Source organism: Triturus cristatus, chromosome 4_1, assembly GCF_964204655.1.
Source record: "Triturus cristatus chromosome 4_1, aTriCri1.1, whole genome shotgun sequence".
Classification (NCBI taxonomy): Eukaryota; Metazoa; Chordata; class Amphibia; order Caudata; family Salamandridae; genus Triturus; species Triturus cristatus.
Genome location: NC_140585.1, coordinates 941,730,919 through 941,753,558, shown reverse-complemented (window position 1 = coordinate 941,753,558; position 22,640 = coordinate 941,730,919). Strand labels below are relative to the sequence as shown.

Genomic DNA, 22,640 nt, shown 5'->3' with positions numbered 1-22,640 from the left:
GTGAAATGCAGTGGAGAGGCTCAGAGGCTGATGTTGCATGTGGATGGCTGGGCCTCAGTTGCTTCAGGATACTATAGCCCCCAAGTGTCTTCGACCAAAGGATAGGTGAGGTGGCCACAACTGCTTCCTCCTTCACAGAAAGTGGAGCAGGTGCTCGTGAAGCCTTCCGGCAGCTCTCTGAAGTGGGGTGGGGCCAGTTGCGGCAGGCACCAGGGCCATGGCAGTCAGGGCAAGTTCCTGTGCAGATTTAGGATCAGGTTTGAGGATGGGAGGGCTCTTGGAGGGTGAGGAATGTGAAGTATGCAATGTGGTTGCATGTTTTTTGTGTTTCTGCTTCTCATTGTCCTCTGATGTGCTTGTAGTTGGGCTGGCATGTGTGCTCCTTGTGTGCCTTGGGGATGATGTCTCGTGTCTGTCTCACTTGGACTGCTGTTTCCATGTGCTGCGTTGAGATTACTTGGTGTCTGAGTGCTCTGGTGTGAGTGTTAATGGCCCGCATATGCGCTATGTACACGCGCACGTCCAACATGCCCCGACTGGTTTATTAAGCAGCCTCGCAAGGGAGTTAGCTGTCGATACGAACCGGTGAGACAGGACTAATGCCTGAGCTCACTTCCGAGTAACCTGAGCCTCTACTAACGACTTGAAGAAGGTGAGCGGAATATGAGGGTATTGGGACAATGTAAGCATGCCCGTTTTTTACGCGATCTGGTCAGAAGAGGCTAATTAATTCCTCCTTCCCCGCAGAACCTTGCTTGAGCCCATGAAACTACGAAGTGTGATCGCACCCACTGCTCAAGACTGGGTGAGTCATCACATCATGCATCTGGGCAGACCTAAGATAGGGACTTCATTTATGGGACAGATTTTAACTTCCCCACGTATTTCCCTTTTATCCACATCTAGAAATCCTCACAAAGGAGGCCAAACACTGTGGAGGAGACTCATGCTCCCACAAGGGCATCTGCCATACCTAAACAAGGAGTTTTAAATGTTATCACACCCTGCAAACCCAACTGGGCATTCTTAGGTGAGTCTTTTACCACCATGTGTGCCCTGATTAGTTTTAGCATACAATAATTGGAACACACCTGACCCGTGCACCTTACTACTTACAGGCTGTCACTTCCCTGTCCCTGTCCTGATGAAGACCCGCACTGACTAGATAGTGGTGCAGATCCTGGGTTGAAACGTCGACAAATATCCCCTGGACCAGTTGAAAGGCTCTGCGAAAAGACTTATTTATTCAGTCCGCAGATCTACTTAAATATCTATTTTTCTGGCCTTTCAAATCCTTGAATTCTTCTAGTCACTCTGTATATATTACACACTATCACCATATCACTGAGCACCACATGTCACCTTGTCACATACTATATTTCACTGTGTGTCTTGACAGCCCTGCAAAATGTAATTTGGGTAATTATAAATGACGCAATTTATAAAACTCTTAAATACCCCATATGGTCTTTGTGTGTGTTGCTTATGACTAATTGTTTTTTCTATGAATAAACCAATGATTGGTTCAATTGTTTAAGAAATAATTCTCACCCAACAGAACCAACTGTTACTTTTGTATACGATTGCCCAGGTTCTGAGGGATACTGGGTTACCCCATTGTTACTAAACTCTGTCTGCTATGCAGCAACTTAATGATTTCTGTTGGGACTTTTTGTACTGACATGGTGTGGTTTGTGAGCTTTGACTGAGTCTCCATGCATGTGTTGTGTTGATTTGAGCCTTTATGCTTTGAGACAATGGGACTTGCACATTTGATTTTGCCCATTGCGTTCTTGGGCTTTGCTTTGCTGTTACATGTGACTTCATCATTGACACTGTAATTCATGTGACCTCTAAATAGGATTAGCTGTGTGTGCTCTGGCTACAACTTATGGAGCTTTACAGAGTTGGCTACCAGGTGTGGGATGTGGTGGTCAGATAACTCCTTGCTGTTTGGGAGGGAGGCCAGGGTGCATGAGCTGATTACCTACTTGTGAGGTGAAGCAGAGGAGGGTGATGGCTGTCACATGCCTGTGGGTTGGGGAAGGAGCTCCATGCTGTCTAGGAAGAAGGCAGAGGGCCTTATGGGAATTGGGGTCTTGCTCTCAGGTCCTAAAAAAAGAACCTTTAGTAAGATGACTACCTACCTGTGAGGTGAAGCAGAGGAGGGTGATAGCTGCCACATGGCTATGGGTTGGGGAGGGTGCTCCATGCTGTTTGGGAGGCAGGCCATAGGGCCTGGTGGGAACTGTGGTCTTGCTCTCAGGTCCCACAAACCCACTCCCTAGTAAGATGGCTACCTACCTGTTAGGAGGCACTGTCGAGGGTGATGGCTGCCAAATGGCTGTGGGGTGGGGAGGGTGCTCCATGCTGTTTGGGAGGGAGGCCAGAGGGCATGGTGGGAGTTGTGGTCTTGCTCTCAGGTCCCAACAACCCACTCCCTAGTAAGATGACTACCCACCTGTGAGGTGAAGCAGAGGAGAGTGATGGCTGCCACATGGCTGTGGGTTGGGGAGGGGGCTCCATGCTGTTTGGGAGGGAGGCCAGAGGGCCTGGTGGGAGTTGTGGTCTTGCTCTCAGGTCCCAACAAACCCCTCCCTAGTAAGATGAATACCTACCTGTGAGGTGAATCAGAGGAGGGTGATGGCTGTCACATGGCTGTGGGTTGGGAAGGGTGCTCTATGCTGTTTGGGAGGGAGGCCAGAGGGCCCGGTGGGAGTTGTGGTCTTGCTCCCAGGTTCCAAAAACCCATTCCCTAGTAAGATGGCTACCTACCTGTTAGGAGGCACTATCTAGGGTGATGGCTGCAACATGGCTGTGGAGTGGGGAGGTTGCTCCATGCTGTTTGGGAGGGAGGCCAGGGTGCATGGTCTGACTACCTCCCTATGATGTGAAGCAGAGGAAGGAAATGGTAGCCTTGTGAGACATTCATATTGAAAGCGTGCATTCTACATAAGTTTTATTTACTATGGAAATTGAGGCTCAATTGTTGTGCACAACAATACATTGCAGTGTGATGTGCTCATTTAGCATGTACTTACCAGTCTGCACTCCCCAGCTATTCCTGTGAGACTCTCTGGGTGCAGTATGGCAAGCACCTTCTCCTCCCATTCGGTGAATGTTAGTGGTGGAATGGGAGGGCCACCACTAGTTCTTTGAGCCGTCTCATGGTTCCTCTGGGCCCGAGCCTTGACCCTGCTCTTGAGGTCGGCTCACCACTTTTTAATGTCACGCAGTGTGCGCAGGGTGGTCCCTACTGCAGTGACTTTGTTGTAGATGCTTCCCCACATGTGATTTTACCTCGCTACCTGGGTCTGTTGGACCAGGTTCCCAAAAAAATGTAGTTCTACCCTAATTATGTTGTCTACCATCACTTTCGACTCTGTGTCTGTGAATGTGGGCTTTTTCTTGGGTGGCATGTTGCAAATGAGTGAAAAGTGGAGGGAGCAAGGTGATGGTGAAGATTTGTGAGGTGTGTCAGGTGTGTGGATGAGTAGTGGTGGTGTGTGGAGATAGGTGTGTGTGATGGTGTGCTGTGTGATGTGTTATGTCTGTAAAATGGTGTCCTGCCTCTCTCTGTCTCTCTGGGCCTGCTTTGCAAAAGAGGCTGGTCTAGGAAGTAGTTGGTTTTATGCTGTGGTATGTGGGTGTGTCCACATGAGTGATGACCACCAGGTGTATCTTCCATGCTGAGCATGGCTTTCATTACCAAAAGACAGTTGGGTGTATCATTGGTTGCCTGTCTAATGTGATTGAGGGCAGAGGAGAGTACAAGACCACGTTGAGCATTGTTGTGAACTTTGTTCCGCCCGCCATTCACTTGGCCTAAGCGCGACCGTGGCGGTCAGAACACAATGCTCGCTATGCCATCTCCGCAATCTCATCGTAATTAGCTGTGCGGTCATACCATGGTAGAAGCGGCCTTTTTAGTCCATTGAACAGCTTTCCCCGACCGCCGTGGTCTGATTTGCAGCTTTTCTGACCGTAGTGGACGATCTTTTGTGAATTCCGTCCGCTGCAGTCGCATTTTACGTGCATTGCATCGTGATTTGACCGGCCGAAATGCCGCAGTTCATGCGGGCGTTTTTTTGGCGTGAGCATGGCGCAGGGAAGCCTTTTCCGCCCACCATCGTAATCGGCCCCTAAGCCTTAACATAAGGAAAGACAAATAGATAGCCATTTTCTGGCTGCTTTGGGCAAAATGAAACCAGAAACAAACCTAGATAAATCATGTCTTCCCTGCTTAAAATGTGCGGTCCTAGGTAAATATTTCATTTCACCAAAACTCTTTTTTCTTTATTACTACATATGACAGCACTTTCAAACACGGAGCTCAGGCTACCGGTTATACAAAACGATCACTTTTATAAGTACTTCTCAGTACAATGCTATAATATGCCCTATTAATGTCCATACTTCTACATGTTAAAGGAACACACTTTTTTTTATTTTAAACAGACTTTATCATATTTTATGTGATGTTAGTTGTTTGATTTACTCTGTAACAAGCCAGTCGAGCTGTAAAGTTTAGATATAAGACAGGTTACAAGCACTTAAGTATTATGTAGCAGATTTAAAAACAGAAGGTGATAGGGGCTGCCTTGTATAGGGCCGATATATGGGGGGAACGAAAAAATGAAGAAGTTACCGGTAACTGGAAATAACTTTTTTCTTTCATTGTTGGGTCTTGGAAGATTTTGAGGAACTGGATGTGGTTTCTATCACAGATCAGTCTAGAACTCAGCCAGTTTTATACTGGATTAGATTAATCAGGAACATAAAGGCCAAGAGCTATTTAAAAGCCATAGAAGAGGTGAGCAGGACTACCGGTAAAGGGGCACGTCTGTGGTCTTTACACATAAGAAAATATCTAATGGCTATGGGCATAATTAACCTATGTGAAGCTCTAAGGCAGGTGGGCCACAATACGGCAGATTTAGTTAAGAAACGCTATTACAATTTATTAAGGGATGTCGAGGCAGGGAGTGTGCGACCCTTGCAGCCTAATAGACTCCTATCACAAGTCTAGGACTGAGATAGGATTCAGAGATTAAGTGGACAAAATACAGCCTAAACAAACTAGGTGGGTATATATTTTGTCCAGACTAGGCATATTTCCAACAAGTTCATATCTCGTGAAAATAAAACGGTTAAGAGAGGAGGACTCTCTGTGCAACTGCTCTGTGGGGGTGGGGGGTTTTTGGGGAATACTATAACCCACTTTTTTCTGATTAATTAAAGATCTACTTCCATTCGATCCCGACGGTTGCGGACGAATTTTTAGTTATATGGGATTTGCACCTTTACAGACGCGACCGAGCTATGCTATAGGATAGATAGGGAGGATATATTTAAGAACGTATCATCCTTTCTTTGAGGGACATGGCCAATCGTTAAGCAATTGACAGAAGCATTTTAAAAAACGCACACCTGATAGTGCTCACAGTTTGATATGAATTTGAATGCAGTACAGCTAGGCATCATGCATGAGGGTAACACTGACTGGAATTGCACGAATAAGCTTAATATCTATAAAAACAATCTGCGATTAATCATTCAGTGAGCAACATTTTGCATAACTATTTGGCACCTTGCAGAAGCATGAATTGCCTCTTAAACTAGTCTGATGCCCATCATCATAGGCGCCTTATAACTGTTGTGACCACACTAGCCCCAGGCTTTAACTGGGGAAGGGAACTAGAGGCACAGGGCGTCAGGAGCAGGCCAGCCTCTAACACAAACTGTTATACACAAGTGAGGCCGCTCCCGATGTTGTGACCTAAAGCTGCTTACGGTTGGATTGTGAGTGTAAGTGATGAAATAATAGAGAGACATACTGTTAACTTGAAAGTTAGCTTAATATACTATTTGACAAACTTGAGCTTATCTTTTTAAAGGCATGGTTATAAACCTTCACACCCTTTAAACAAACTGCAGGTCTGTACCACCTGAGCTCCATCAATATCACAGACCACTTTACACTACCAACACTCCTGTGTGACAGTGGTTTTTCTATTTCAAACTAACCATGTGAAAGCACACCAGTAATAGACTGATTGACCAGAGTACCAACAGGTAAAATGTATGTCATAGACCACCCTTAGCTTTAATTACGCACTTTTAGAGTGTTTTATTTTTTTACAACAAAGTGGGTAAACCTGGACCTTTGGTTTACCATTTTTTCAGTTGGGCTTTATCTAGCACAATTTGGGCCCGAAAGCTCCATATTGTGTACCATTACCCTCCATATTCAGCTCTAGACGTAGGACAGGCATGCCCGTCATTCACGCCCACACGTTTCGTGGGACACAGGCACATACCCACAGCACCGACGCGCAGGTGTGACTCGCCCTTTCTACGCCCGCCCCTAAACAGGCGCCCGCCAGATGTTCTCTGCAGGCGTTCTTCATGACACCGGCTGCCAGTGCAGGGAGTATGCGACGTTTAGAAAGAATACCGAACACAAGTCAGGCATTCTTCTATTCCTTCATCGGCGCACACTGGGACACCGGAAGGCTCACGTATCTTTCCAATTAGCGCTAATTCAATGCCCTTTCTCGCCACATGCACAATTTAAGCACACTATATATACAGTTTTCCCCGCAGCTCAGTTGTCACCAGGGAGGAGTGCTGAATACAAGTAGGTGATGCCGCGGAGAGCGCACTTTGATGCAGTAAGGGGATGAAAGATGAATGTGTGACGTATGCTTGTGGATGGAACAAAGACATCCTATTTTCTTTTACATACTTTTCTTTAAAATGGCTACTTGTGCTTTTCAATTCTCTAGGGTTTGACTACAGGGGCTTTCCCTTCATTCCTCCTCCCATGAAGCACGTGGGTTGAAGTCAGTGGGTAAGATGTGAGAGATAACACTCCCACTTGTAATTCTTTCTGTGTGTGCACGTATGACAGGCATGTGTTTCACACTTAGCCATGCACGCTAATTTGTATGGTGTGGTTCCTATTTGTTTTTTTTCAGTGACCAGAGCATACTGATGGTTGTCTTGTATACAATTTATTTTTTAAAGGGTTGCAGAGAGCCACTGGAAGTGGAGAGTGGCTAAGGTCACCCCACCTAGTGGTTTTCTCACCACAGATTTGGTAAGAAAAGAGCCCTTGATAATATAGGTCCTGATGAATGCCATGTACCACTTTAGGACACCAGGCAGAAACATGTTAACCAAATTGAACACGGCGAGGAGATAATAAACTTCCCCATATCACCGTCCACTGTTTTTTAATACCATACAGTTACCTTCTCCATTAAAATTTAATTTGGCAACTGTAATGGTTTTTAAATTTCACTCACTCACTTTGGGCCCCCACTTAGTTTAGAAGTGCATCCCTGTCGTCAGGTGAATGTCCGCCCTCTTTCAAACCAAGTTTTTAGAGGGCGAGGACGACCGATGATGAAGCATGACCCCAGGTGGTGTGTGAGGCCAGTCCTTAGCTTTATAACTGTTAGCACTTTAATTTATCGGTGCACCAGATGGTGGACTGTATGCAGACCGAAGTCTGATGTTTATTACACTAGAGCCATATTATGATGTCGGAGTTTCCTTCGGCGCAGTCTCGGACCGACCGACTGACATCCGGTCAGCGGTACCGACACCACAATTACAATGCGACCGCACATGGTGCTGTTGCATACTCCAAAGCAAAACTACATAAAGCACAGGGTCAGACTGATTTGCATATGGCCATGTCTGAACTGGGGTGGTGGAGTGAGCTAAAGAATGATGATGGATTAAACCCAGATCAGTCGACTGGGGGTGAGTGCTTGCAATGTTCAAGACTCCGTCCATCATCCCCTTTGGTTTTGCTTTGTTCGCCCTAAATTGGCAGGGTATGCCCAGACGTGCGTCCCTTGCTCACTTTGCCACTGGATTCGAGCTAGCCTGGCTGATGACGGCCTATTAGCCAGAAACCGGTCCCAGGATGCTTGTTTCCGGTACAGGGAAGACATGGCTTGGCAGTTCGGGCTGGACTGTTCCCATGAGGCACAGGGTCAGTGTGATTTGCATATGGCCATGTCTGAACTGGGGTGTCGGAGTGAGCTAAAGAATGATGATGGATTAAACCCAGATCAGTTGACTAGGGGTGAGTGCTTGCAATGTTCAACACTCTGTCCATCATCCCCTTTGGGTTTACTTTGTTCGCCCTAAGTTGGCAGGGTATGCCCAGACGTGGGTCCCTTGCTCACTTTGCCACTGGATTCATGCTAGCCTGGCTGATGACGGCTGATTAGCCAGAAACCTTTCCCAGGATGCTTGTTTCCGGTCCAGGGAAGACGTGACTTGGCAGTTTGGGCTGGACTGTTCCCATGAGGCACAGGGTCAGACTGATTTGCATATGGCCATGTCTGAACTGGGGTGGCGGAGTGAGTTAAAGAATGTTGATGGATTAAACCCAGATCAGTTGACTGGGGGTGAGTGCTTGCAATGTTCAACACTCCATCCATCATCCCCTTTGGTTTTGTTTTGGTATGAATGTTTTTATACAGGTCCCATTATGAAGGACTACTTTTATTTGATTAAAAAAATTGTTTGAAGGTTTTCATACCGATACAAAAAAATGAAATTTAATTTAATTGTATGGTTTAAGTAGCAAACGATTCCGGGACTCGGCTAGTACACGGGCCCTTAAATCCAAACCAGACCTTTGACTCGGCTATCCCTCTTAATTTGTTGGCTTGCCCACCTCTAATTTTTGCCTCTCATATGAGTTTTTTTTTATAGTTCTAATTTGAAACCTATACATTAGTGTTGCTTTCGGGTTGTTGGAGCGCTAGAACATTTTAAATACACATGAGATGTTGGCCAGATAACAACTACTTATTTTTAGGTCGAGCCTGAGTCAGCGCGCATGCGCTGCCCTGGCGATCTGCTGTAGTGGAGTATGGAAGAGAAGCTTCGCCCACTCTCCGCCTATATTTGTTATTGGCTTCTGTCTTTGTCCTTCGTAAATACAGGCTTCTGATTCAGTAATTGGTTTGTTAGTCCCTCCTTAGTTCCGTCTTTTTTTCATTCATAACTTCCCATGGTTACTAGCCCCTTTACTACTGTTGTTACAGAGTGAGTCTTTATCAGCCTGTAAGCACTATTTTCTTTCTTCCTACTGCAGGCAGGATGACGTGCGCATCTGACACAATGGCGGCTGCTTCTTATTTTATTTTGCTGTTTGTTTATAAATGGAACAGGCCGCCATTTGCGTAGTATTGGACGGCCATGAAAGTTTATCAGCTTCAGGAGATGAACGGTGTTAAATGTATATGCTGTGCGTTGAACGTATGCCCAATAGATGATTACTTGTCAGCATGAACAGCTGATGGTATTGCTATGTTTGCTGCTCTGAAGCCCGGCCTGTACCTCGCTGAGTGCCTTTGTCTTGCTTCCAGATCCCGTTCTTCTGCGGCCACAGTTCCGAATGCTGGTAGGAAACACTGGGCTTATCTTCCACATCAAGGTTGTTGTTGCCAAAACCTGTGTTTAACAAGTCTAAATGTGTCCTGCAGCGTGAGACAACAATGCCTGGTTTCGTATCGTAGCACGCAGCTAAATGATTTCTGCCTTTTCATGTTATCTCCTCAGAGCACTTAAAGGATTTGTTCACTTAATGACGGTAAAGAGCACTTGTGAACGCCTTACAGCACTTATTTGCGTGGGTACTGTGCCTCACCGTTCCCTTGACTACATCGTCACATATAGCCCTCGTTCAAGTAAGCGCCTCGAGACCAGCTCATTTGTAAGTAATGCATTAAGGCTGCTGCCAACTTCAACGCTCCTTTCCCAACAGGACCCCACTAGCACGGGTTAAATGGCGCTCACTTCCTGGGTAGCAGCTGTACCACAAATGCGTCCGCTGCTTATTACTACAGCATGCCTTCATATAGCACCCTTCTGGGATTAGGTAAGAGCCCTTCCTTTGTTTGGCTGCTTCACAGTTGCAGGCATTGTTAAGTGGATATATGATAGCGCTAATATAGAAATATAAAGGCATCCTTGCGTGTACACAGACGCCACTTCTTCCTGCTGCACAATTTGATTACAGAAGAGTACTGAAAGATTTATGCGTGTAGGGACATTGGCTAACGTCCTGTTTCAGATTCTCGTGACAAGGCTGACGACGAAGATAAATATGTTGCATTCGTGGTAATGATTTTATGTTGATACACTGCCTGTCTGTGTTTGTAAATAAACTGATAATTTAACAGATAGGACTTTAAGTGGAATGAAAAAACTGAGGCGTCTCTCAAAGGGGCATGGCCGATATAATTAAGGGCATCGCTTAAAACATTTATGCTAAAAATCTGTGCTCAGCATAGTATGCCGCCTGACTGATAGTTTGCTACTTCTGTTATTGAATCCCAATATATACTACAACAAGTAACATTACACCCACAACAGGCCATGGCTATTGGTTTTGTCAAAGGTTATTAGTTGCACAAGATAAATATACTACATGCATACATACAACTATGGATTTGTTGTATATAATATCGAAAATGGTTTAGTTCTTGCGCGAGAGGTTGTGGCATAATGGCTAGAGCTGCCAACTTTGGAGTTGAGAAAACAGGTTTGAGTCTCAGGGTCGGCTCAACATCCTGTGTTTCTGGACAAAACACTTAATCGCCCGTGCCTACCAAAAAATGAATGAATATGCCCTTTTTAGAGCACATGTATAGCACTTCGAGGTTTGCAATACAGAACTGCAAAAAAACATAAAAGTTACATCAAAAACAGTGAACTGCTGCAGAGTTAAGATTTTTTTTTCCATTCTGAGATTTAGGTCCAAAATGGAGAGCCTGAGAGGGACCCGTTTCGGAACCTGTTTTTAAGAACTGCCAGTGCTGAGCACCGGCAGGACCTGCACATGATGGCAACACGAAGGTCCCTGGTTGAAGAGTAAATGAATCAATTACCTGGTATTCGCCTATGATACAGGGAATATATAATTCTGCTAAAAAGTGAACGGTCTCTGGCCGTTAAACATCCCCACAGTGGTCAACACTCTAACCGGTTAACCCTCAACCACTCAGTTTGGCCCTCAAAATGAAATTATATATTTCTCCTGTTGCTCCGTCTACCGCTGTGCCGTCTGCTTATGCTGCAGGTGAAAGGGTGGGGTTAGAACTGGTCCACTATGCAGCAGCGGATGCACAAAGAAAGGCAGCAGTCCCAAAGTATAGGTTCCTGTCACCAAAGTAATGAGTTGCAGCTTTCACACCCTGCCCGGTAACACCTACTGTTTTTTATAGAGTGCTTCATATTGATGTTCTACCCTTTCTAAGCATTGTTACCAACTGGTTTGTGTCCCCCCCATAATAATACTTGGTTTATCTAATTTTACCATATAGGCCCTCAGAGAGGGCTCATCTTGCCAGTGGATAAATCACAGGAGGCGAAGAGGCAATCAACCAATGTCACTAGAGTTTAGCACCAGTGTCTGATGCTGGTCAGGCAATGGGTAGTGCACTAAATGGAGTCCCAGTTGTTCATCGAGAGGTGCCTTCTCCCCCACCCTCTGGATGGAGGAGACGTTGCTGCCTGATAGCATGGAACAGAGATGCTACTGATGGAACAAGTGTGTGGACTCAGTTGGCAGAGAGAGATTCATGAAGCATTATTTGAGATAGGTTTGCTGTTAATGTACAACCATGCAGTCTACCATCCGACATTTGGAAGATGTGAAATCCTTGGTAGTGGAGTTGGGTGAAGGCTGGACACTGACAGTAGTAGTAAAACTGGCCTTAGGTATCGATGGTGGTTCCCTTAATGTCTGAGGATACTGCAGTGCTGTGACAAGGATTTCAGAAACCGCTTGAGATTTTGCATAAGATTTTTTGGGCGGGGTGTGATTATTGAGTATTGGATACAGTGAAATAAGTGGCAGTCCCCAAAAATAAGTGTGCCCCCCTCCCCACGGGAAAGACTGGCTCACAATAAGCATGGCCCATACGGCTCTTTAACCATAGTTACTTAATGGATTCCATATCTGGAGCACTGGGGGGGGGGGGGGGGGGTTGCTGCTAATAAACCAGACAAAACACTCCATGGTCGCCCTGTAGCTCCTGGCAGAGGGAATCCTTTTGTTCATTTCAAGATCGTCAAATATTATAGCAGAGCTTTAAATAGTTCAAAGGCAGTATGTTTGAGATTTATAGAACCATCCTTCCGTTTTAGTTTGAAATTCTCTTTGGCATTGGCTTTGCAAGCATTTGGAAATGAAATCCACTTTATATGTCACTGTGAGGTATTATCTTGGAGGAAATGATAATTAAACACAGGTGAAGACTACTTGGACGGTGATGTCGAGGTGGGAGCGGGAACTTTGAAAGATTCCATAGAAACAGCAGAGTTGGGCTGGCATGAAGTGAGCAAGGGAAGGAGGAAGGCAACCCCCCCCCGCCCCCCCCCCCCCCCCGCCCCGCGTATTCTTAGCCTTCATCCATGAACACTTCGAACAGCAAATATAAAAGCGCGTTTACATATGTTTTAGAGCTGTGGTAATGAACCCTGTTTAATCAGGGTAAAGAACGGGAGAAAAGCCATGAAACAAATTACTCTAGATCATTCTGTTTAAAGCCCTCTTTAATAACATGTCCAGACCATTGCAGGCTCTTAAAACAGAAAAGGCCGGTATTTTCCTCTTGCAATTATTGCAACCCTAATTACGAGACCGTTTTTTAATGGGATACCACATACACTAGCTTTCTGATAGGGCTATTATAACTGGGAGGATTTGTATGTTTCATGAATATTATGGGCTCTAATGCTATTGCGCAGCACAATAATAAGCAGACACTAAGAAGCGGGGAGTGCCGAGGATGGAGTCAGGCCGCTCCACCCACGCCCTCCCTCCCGCTTGATTCAAACAGGGCATTTTCCTGCCGTTTTGCTTGTGCGACTGAAGGTTTCTGTTAAATAGCGACGAGTCTGGGTATGGTGTCTTGATGAGGGCAGCCAATAAGCAGCTCGCTTCATACCGCCTTCGTCCAATTGTAGCGCGCTTTGCTGCGGGGTGAGCTGTACCTTCCTCGACAGTGTGAGAGCGGGCTCCATTTGTCTGGCTTAGCTGATCGCCTGACGCCTCCGCCCCCTCCACCCGCTGCAGCTCAGAGCACGGGGAACCGCTTCTGGACTGACTAGGGCTAGCCAGGCAAGAACCAGAGAGCTGGTGCAGGATGCCCGAGTTTCTGGAAGACCCATCTGTGCTGACCAAAGACAAGCTTAAGAGTGAGCTGCTGGCCAACAGCGTGGCGCTGCCGGCCGGGGACCAGCGCAAGGACGTGTATGTTCAGCTCTACCGCAAGCACCTAACGGTGCGCAACAAAGGCAAGACCCGCGACTTCTCCAGCGACGAGGAGAGGGAGACCACGCCGGCCCGGGGCAGGCCCAAGGTGAGCGCCTGATAACGAGTGCATATGTTCCCAGGGCGGTGTTGTGGGTTCCGGAGAGTAGCACATATTAAAGTCTCCATGGTGAGGGCGAGGGGCAATTGAGGCTTTAAATAACAGATTGCACCATTAGGCGAGTGTGCAGGGCCAGCATGGCTGCCTGTCTGCATATGGTTATCCTGGCGTTGAAAAGGGTGGTCAGCCACACCGCTTTAGTCGTTGCTGCTGGGGTTAACCGTGCTAAATAAACCAATCGTCGGTGGTGCAGCTGCGGCCATCAAAACACTCCGTGGACGTGCTAATCAACCGAGCGCAGTCGCCTTTTACTGCAGTGTATAAGACCGCGAGTTTTTTTCCGCCTTATGGTTCATGGGTTGCCTAACGCTCGCCTTTACTTAAAGCCTTTTGCGTGTGTGCAGCTGCCCGCTAGCCCAGCTGGTGCGCTCCTCGCCGCGCTTGTCGGTTTGCTCTGCTCTCGTCCGATTCCCTCTCTGCTACACTGAGGCCGGGTGGCGCTTTGTTGCCAAGGATTCCTTCTGACCCACGTGTTTAAACCCGGCCTCACGGGAGGGTGTTGTTTATACTGACAGTGCAGCTAAATCCACATGGAATTGGCTGTTAAGTAAACTCAGTGCCGCAGAAGGTATTGCTTTGGTGCACACGCTGCGGACGAGTGAGCGTTGCTCTTCTGTGCAGTATGTCCATTGTTTCTCCCCTTTCCACACACTCTTTGTACACTTGTAACTACTGTGAGGGGCCGCCCCATAGTCTGTACTGACCACAAACTTAAATAGTGCGTGGACCCGTACAACGTATTTAAAAAGTCACATTCGCCAGTGCAGCCTCCATGCTTAATTGTTTTGGTGTCTAGACCGTACAACTGTAGGCTCCTAACGGGTTGAAGGATTTCCCGCTTCCACGTAGTTTATGTAGGTCTGTTAATGCGCCGCGCCCCCTGGAGGCCTAGTTAAACCCCTTACAATGTACATTGTGAGTTGACTACGCAGTCCCGCCTTTTCTGCAGCCTGCTTCATGCATAAAGTGGTCTATTTCAGAGCTCCGATACGTTCTTCCCACTTTTCCGTTCCTTTGTCATTGTGTAATCCCGTCAGTAAAGGTAGATTTGAGTCTTCACTGCCCGCAAGCCAAAGCCGATTACGTTGAAATGTATTCTCGGTGATGGACAATTGATTGTGGTGCCACAACATAAGCTAACAGGAGTTACTCCATTTACAGTGGAAACTTTACCTATTAATCGACTTTAAAAGCACGTGTTTTCACTGTCTCAAATCAGTGCCTGATGTGGTACAGTTTAGTTATTTTGTAATTTACTTTTATCGAGTGAAATTGTTTGTTTTGGCTTGAAACATAATATTGCAGTATTCAGTAAGCAATCAACAAAGTATTGTAACGAAGTTTACAATAGTAAACGTATTGTTAAAACTGTCATCTGTTTTGTTTGATGAATTAATGTGTTTGGGTTTCACGCCCCCAAGTGCTTCATCCGCGTGCGCTGTTATTATTTCCTTTGAACGTTAGGATGCGTTGTGTGGTTTGTGTTAGCCCTCCAACGTGTTATAACTATGTAAACATTAAATATTCAGAAACGTGTACAACTCGGGGGAATTCTGGCGGGTGTTCTAACCCAGTTAATGTCAGTGGTACGACCCGTAAAGTGTGTGTGTGTGTGTGTGTATATATATATATATATATATATATATATATATATATTCACTGAAAAAACCATAGGTTTCACACGTTATAGTTAGCTGGACATTTCACTCGTACAAAACCAATGAAATTCCCCCGTTATAGTTAGTTTAGCTAACTATAACTCTCGCCCCCGCAATGCACTGCTGATGACGTCATATATTAGATCACTCATGGCCTGGTCAGTGACATCACTGATGACATCTCAAATGACATCACTGATGGCGTCATCCATTGAGTGTGTGTTTCTGAACAATTTTAATATGTTCAATATATATAGGGAAAGGCCAGTTGAAGAATGAGTGGGTGTACAAGTGTGTAAATTGATTATTTTCTGTGGTGCGTAACATGATTCTATAAGTGAGTCATTAAATGTATCTTACTGCAGACTAGTGACTAAACTGTGTAAATGTTTGTATGTGTCTGTATGTTGGTGTATAAGTGGTGGCATGGTTTTGTGAATACCTATATAAGTGTCTATATGAGTTATTGATTGCTTGTCTCAGTATCTGTATGGGTTCCTGAGTGTTTGTGTGGGTAGGGTGTGTGTGACTCTATGCATAGATGTGAGTGGGTGATTCTATGGGTGCATGGTTTTAAGAGTGTATCTGTGATGGACTGTATGGTTGAGTGAGTGTATGTATGGGTGTGTTAGGGATTGAATGTATATCTTAGTGGTACATGTGTGACCAACTACATATGTGAAAGGCAGTATATATGCGTGTAAGAGTATATAAGTGGGTAGATGTGAGAGTTTGTGATTGTGAGAGTGACTGTATGGATGAGTGTGTGCTTGTATCAATGATTCTATAAGAGCGTAAGAATGTGATACTATTTTTATGAGTAAGTGAACTTGAGTGTGTATAACCGCATAGGTGAGTAAATGGGAGTGTGATTATTTGCATGACTGAGTAGGTGTGAGAGTACCTCTATGGATGATTGGTGGTGTGTGAGTGTCTATATAGGTGTATAAATGCATATGATAGTTTTGTATGGAGTGACTGTAAGTATGAGTGACTGTACAGGTGAATGAGTGGAGGTGTATGTAGACCTAAGAGTAATAAGTGGGTATGTAGTTATTGGTATTGCAGTATGTATGGTTTTGAGAATGGAGCTCTTAAATTTTGAGTCGGTGTAGTAAAGGTTATATTAGGGTGTGAGAAGATGTAGTAATTTATTACATGGATGACGTCATCAGTGATGTCATTTGAGATGTCATCAGTGATGTCATGAGTGATGTCACTGACCATGTCATGAGTGATGTAATATGTGACGTCATCAGCAGTGCATTGCGGGGGTGAGAGTTATAGTTAGCTAAACTAACTATAACGGGGGAATTTCATTGGTTTTGTACGAGTGAAATGTCCAGCTAACTATAACATGTGTGAAACCTATGGTTTTTTCAGTGAATTTGTACGTTTTTTTTAATGCTAAGCTATGTATTTATTTTTTTAAAGGTTTTTCACCGTGCGCACGCTGTGGGCGCTCGGTGCGCTTCACACACCGAGCGCCCACGTTACGCAATTCGCGGAATTTTGCCGGTTACACCGTACGCGCACGCTACGCGTACACCGCGATTTTTCATAATTTAAAAAAAAAAAACATTTTGGCCCTTAGGGGTCTTTCTGGGACCCCCTGACAAAGGCTAGGGGGTCAGGAACTGTCCACCCTGCCCCCTTTTCACGTTCTCCACCTTTGTTTTTTATCCCCTCACACTGCGAGAGAAAATGGCGGCCAACACTTCCTGCTTTCGACCGATTCGAATGTTTACTAAGATCTAACAACCAATCAGAATTGCGCACGGAGCATATATATATATATATATATATTATATATATATATATTTATGCTATTTTCTCAGGAAATACCGAACAGATTTACACCAGACCTGCAAAAGGCACATCCCTGACCAGAGGACTACCTCTCTGCCAAATTTCAAGAAATTCTGTTCAGCAGTTCGGGCTGTAGCTTGGACTAAAGGTCCTATGGAAAAATGCATGGGGAAAACGCGTTTTGGGACCCGCCCCCCCCTTCCCTTCCCCCTGAGACTTTCAGGGGCGGAGCGGAGCGCCCCACCTATTTTGAAAATTTCGCGAGGATTCGTCAATCTGCGCCAAAGTTATTCCAAATAGAATGTTGCGCATTTCCTATGGAGACACGGTCCTAACTATAACTATCTACTGGCGACCGCCAGTAGATAATGTCTGTCTGTCTGTCTATATCTATATCTATCTATCTATCAAACCCCTTTAACTTTTCTGGCATCGACTTCTTCAAGGTTAAGTAAGATACAGGATAAACAGTCTAATGCTGAAATAAATTTCATACGCTTTGTTTTTTGACTGAAGTATTTTCCACATCGACTTAGATGTTTAAAAAAAAAAAAGTCTAAACAAGTTTTTTGTTAACCAGATTTGTGTTGTTATTCAATGGCATGGTCTAGTAAGAGTGGTCTTTTTCAGTTATCGACTTAATTGCGAGGTGTCAAAATCGATAGGTACAGCAGAACCTTTTTGTGTTAATTTGTGATTTATCCCCTGCTGCTGTACCCTTATCCATATAGGGGTTCCCCTTTTTGTTATGGCAGCTCGTTTGCCAGGGCTGGGTCTGGGATCAAGGTTCTCTTAAGGTGGTTATATTACTGAGTATGGTACCGAGATAGTGCAATTGCCGCAGTCAAACTTTGAATTAAATTGTGCGTTTAACAGCATCTTTCTACAATATGTTGCCTAAAAGCTATTAGTTTTATGGACAGTTGAGATGCGCAGCTTGTCAAATATACAAATTTTTTATAGTCGCTAAATGTGACAAATGCCAGTTCTTAAAATAATTTAGCAGGCGGTAGGTATCCATTGCTGTTTGTGTGCCTGTTAAATACTTATCTTGGAGAAAAAGAACAGGTAGTAGTGTCCCTAACAAGGGGAAAAACCGCACATCCACAATATAAAAAATATTTGTAAAATAATGATATGCGTGACAAATGTATATAGCCGATATGTTATCAACTGGGTGCTATTTCAGCCTCCAACACCTACTACCCAAAGTTGTCATGTACACTAAGACAAAATGTGCACATACTGAAAAGAGAGAAATTAGGCTATTGCAGCACAATCAATAAAACCAAACAGTATTTGGTCATGGGTCAGTATAAACCCGTATTACAGTTAGAGTTCCTCCAGCAAGATGGAGACTAGAGACGTCAATGAATTGTATAAATACATCAAATCCTCCAATATGTTTTCTTGGTATGCTTTATTATAATCTAAGATGTTTTAAAGAAATTTTCCCAGCACACAATAGCACACATGTTTCGTCTGACACAGACTTTTTCACGGCAAATGTTGGGAATATTGAAGAATACAAATACATTATTAGGTGCGCAATGCGTAGGTGCAGCACATCCATATAAAGGTTGCACTATGGCCCAGTTCTAAAATACACAAATTGAATGGTCCAAAATAAGACCAAAGTCGGAGATTCCGAATTAGACTGACAAAACGGGAAGTAAGGAATGACGAATTCCCAAGGCCAAAATAAAGTTCTCAGAGGCAGAAATTAAGTAAGTTCAATGCCAATGAGCAGTAACCAGACCATATAGTAGGGCAAATTTGATAGGTTAACACCTACTGAGAGACGCGTGTAGTCGTGAACCAAAACGTAGAAGTGGCAAGGACTGAGTTGCCACTTCTACGCTTTGGTTCACGAAGTACACATAACTCCTTTAACCTTTTTTTTTTTCTGTGTATGTATATATCATTGCTACTTTTATTGCACAAAATCCAGTGAAAACTAAACTTTATTTTGCATAGATTTCATCAGTTATATGAGAGCCCTTTATCAATTCTATAGCATTTTACCATTGTTGGGATTGCTTTCATAGTTCGTCATGATGGGTGAAATTATGTGGAAATGTTATATATTCGCTTAAACCAAAGGTTACAGGGTCGTTTATAGGTGGGAAATAGGATTTAAAAAAAAAACAAATGCATTGAAGGTTACAGGGGCATATTAAGGCTCGTACAAAACCACTGAAATTCAGCATTTATAGTTACCTAAGGTAACTAACTTAAGCCCCCATAATGCACTGCTTATGACCTCAAATATTATATCGCTCATGACATGGCCAGTGACATCACTGATGACATCAAGTGAGTGCAAGTGCTAAGAGTTTATGGGTGTTAAAGATATATACTAACCTACGACAAAAGTTAAATTAGTGTACTAGGTGCACTACTACTGAGTGATACTACTTGTAACATATTGAGTAGCTGTGGTACTGTGTGTATGGGTCTGTAAGTGGCTGCATGGTTGTATAAGGGTGTGGGTGAGTGCGAGGCTGTGGGAGTGGCGGTATTGGTGATTGGGTGTTTCTGTGAGTGTCCGAGTGGCTCTATGGGTGGGTAAGTGGGTATGTAGTGACTATTGAGTGCGTTGGTGTCTGAATGGCTGTATGAGTGAGTGGCTGTTTGAGTGGGCTTCTGGTTAAGTGAGTTGGCGAGAGAATGGTTGTCTGTACGACTGAGTGGGTGTGTGAGTACTGGCATGGGTTTAAGAGGTTGTCCCTGTAACCTTTGGTATTTCAAGTCCATTTCTAAGGGTTTTTAACTAGTAGTTGAGAAAGGGGGCGGGCCTTCGACCACCTCTCAGGAACCCTACAATGTCTGACTTACTGGAGTGAACAGCAGGGCTTCTGTGCCCAAAAGAACCCTCCACATCCAAGAGGACTAAGTCACCCAAACCAGCAGTGCACTAAGAGGCGCGTTTGCAGTGTGTTGGGGAAAGGGGGGCGTGGCCTCCAACAAACTCTCAGCAATTGTTGTTCCCTTTTTATTAGGGGAGGGGAGCAGATTTCACCCCCTGACCTGGCGTTTTTTTAGAATGAAAGGGTAGGGGGGCGAGCGGACCCCTCCCAAACCTTGTTTTGGCACTGGGTACCCCAATCCCTGGGGCCTGGTCGCTAGTGTGGGTTCCCTGGTCCCACCCACCCAGGGCACTCACTTTGTAGTGTTGGGGACTGCGGGGGGAGCCCCAAGGCCCTCGCAGTCCCTGCCGGCTCCCCACCGCTTTACGGGAGCTGGCATTGTTTTGACAGAGAGCTGCTGGACATGCAGCTCCCTTTCTGTCAAAGCAATTGTACTCCGCTTTGAGCATGCTCTTGCTTGCTCAGAGGAGCATAGATTGGTATGGCTTGGCGGGCATCCAAGGACCTAGCAGGAGCCAGCCCTGGGCAATGTTGGTCCTCAGGGCCATCCGTTCCTCCAGGAGTGGAGGTGCACCCGTTGCACTGCACGGCCCCAGAGAGGTGGTGATCCCCGGGGCTGTGGGGGGGCTGCATGCCCCCAGTCTTTCGTTTTAAAGAGTTTCCTTGGGGAGGTGGCAGTCATCAGGGCTGCCCCATGGGCCCCTGCACTCATTTCATTTTAGCTCCGGGAGGTGACGGTCCCTGGGGCTGCGTTGGAGGGGTTTGCTCCATCGCATTGTTTTATTTTGCCCTGGGGAGGTAGCGGTCCCCGAGGCTGGTCGGGAGAGGCCTTGGGGTTTCACGGATCAATTCCTGCCTAAGCACCTCCCCCGGCATGAGCTTTAGATTTTGCCCATGGGAAGTGGAGGTCCCCAGGGCACTGGGGTTGCAGAACAGGCAACCCCCGCATTTCTATTAAAAATAAGCACGGGAGTCTCGTGCACCTCTTCCTTCATTCCTACAATGCCCAGGGTCCTGGCCTACCCAAAGGTGCGATTAATAACGAAGTGCGGCAGCCTGCGCCTCCTTTTTAAACATTTTTGTTTTTAACATTCAACGTATGCAGCACCTTCTGCGGCAGTGGTGTTCTCATCCATTGAGCTAGGAACAATCTTTTTTGTGAAATCTGAAAATTGTGACACGTAATAAGTCTATAATCATGTGGTAAACGCTGCAGCCACATAATTGCATATGTCAGTGGCCCTATTAAGGCTTACCATAGTAAAGATCTCCTATCCTAGTGGTTGTTCGGATTACCCCGGAAATCCTTGCCTACTATGGTAAACTGCAAGATTCAGTCTAACATAATATCTGCTATAACTCAGTATATTAACAGTCCACCTTATGTGACTATTGCCTTTATAACATGGTTTTCACAATAAGTAACTCAAGCCGACTTGCTTTGTCATAACGTTTCATTATAAACCGATCACTCCTAAGGAATCTGACAAGTTTTTCCTGTGAACTGATAAGGCTTCTAGCCTTTACAATTGGCTTGATAATATAACCAACACAGGCTTACTGAAGAGCAGATATGTACAGAATTAAATTTGGAAAAATCTTATACAACTCCTCTCAATATGGCCTTAACAGAAACATCATAATGGAAGTCTTGTACTACCATGGTTTATCAGAGTGGATGAACACCACCAAACCACTTGCTTTTGTTGGATTGCATGCATCAAATACCTGTATATAGCCTGTAACATAGCTTGATAATAATCCACTGTTGGAGTTTTATTGGCTTTAACAAACATTGGTCACAACAAATGGGCCAGGCCTACTGTTTTGATCACAACCTTTCATAACAACCAGACCATACCTATTGCTTGCGTCATAACCTTTGTCTGCTCACAAATCAGGCCTGTCTGTATTAACACTAGCTTGTCACCATAACCAACTCAGGCCAATTGTACTGACTGTAACGTTTTCCACAAGGCAACTATCAAACATACAGTCATGGCATTATAGATGTAATCAAAATTACAGTTGGCAAAGCAAAATACTATGTCTCCAGACAGGGATTCTCGCAGTGCTTCTATACTTATGGCTTGTGAGAGGGAGTAGCCAGCACCAAAACCATTGTCTACTATGGTAATCTGTGAGATTCCATTTAATAGAATTTCTATCTGTAGGCTTTAATTGTGATTAATAACATGCCACTGTTGAATGCCTGTGTCCTTTAACATATGCCTTTCACAATAAATACATCAGGTCATTGGCTTGCCACCATTACCAACTCAGTTCTACTGTATAAAGTTTGCCACAAGCCAAAAAGTGCAATAGAGACACCATTTTTACTTGAAGCAACCTACTTTGACCCAATCAAATCCCCTACTAAGGGAAACCAACACGTGGGTGGAGGCTGGGTCCCTCTCAGTAGCACTCCAAGGGCTCATTGTTTTTGTTGAAGACGAAGGGCCTGATTATGAGTTTGGCAGTGTGGGAGCAAGCTGCCATGCCACCGCCCTGCTCCTGCACCACCAAACTTGTCCGCACTCCGCCCACCAGATTACGAGCTAATTTGTGGTCTTGCGGGCAGTGCTTTGGTGGTCCCATGGCGGTGGGTGTTAGAAAGGCAGTCCATGCCATGCAGGAACTTTGGGTGCATGCAAACGGGGGCTCTCCATTCCCCCCCTCGATTGCATGCATCCCCTGGCCCAGAGGCAACAGGTGCCCCTTAGGCTTTTCACTGCCACGAAAGCTGTGGCTGTGAGAAACTCATAATATGCTTGGCGGTGACACATCGGCAGCACTGGCATATTGCTGGGTCAGAGCGCCCCACCACAGCA

General features: G+C 45.2%; 1 protein-coding gene across 4 annotated transcripts in view; it reads left to right on the top strand.

Moving 5' to 3' along the window:
• Nucleotides 1-12,952: 12,952 nt before the first annotated feature.
• TMPO (thymopoietin) overlaps nucleotides 12,953-22,640 on the top strand; it is an 82,419-nt gene continuing 72,731 nt past the window's right edge. For 3 of the 4 annotated variants that reach the window (XM_085653828.1, XM_085653827.1, XM_085653825.1), the window contains exon 1: nucleotides 12,953-13,400. In XM_085653828.1, coding sequence (XP_085509954.1) covers nucleotides 13,185-13,400 — 216 coding nt within the window. In that variant the 5' untranslated portion in view covers nucleotides 12,953-13,184. The remainder of the gene's footprint in view (nucleotides 13,401-22,640) is intronic. The other variant, XM_085653826.1, reaches the window with a different exon arrangement.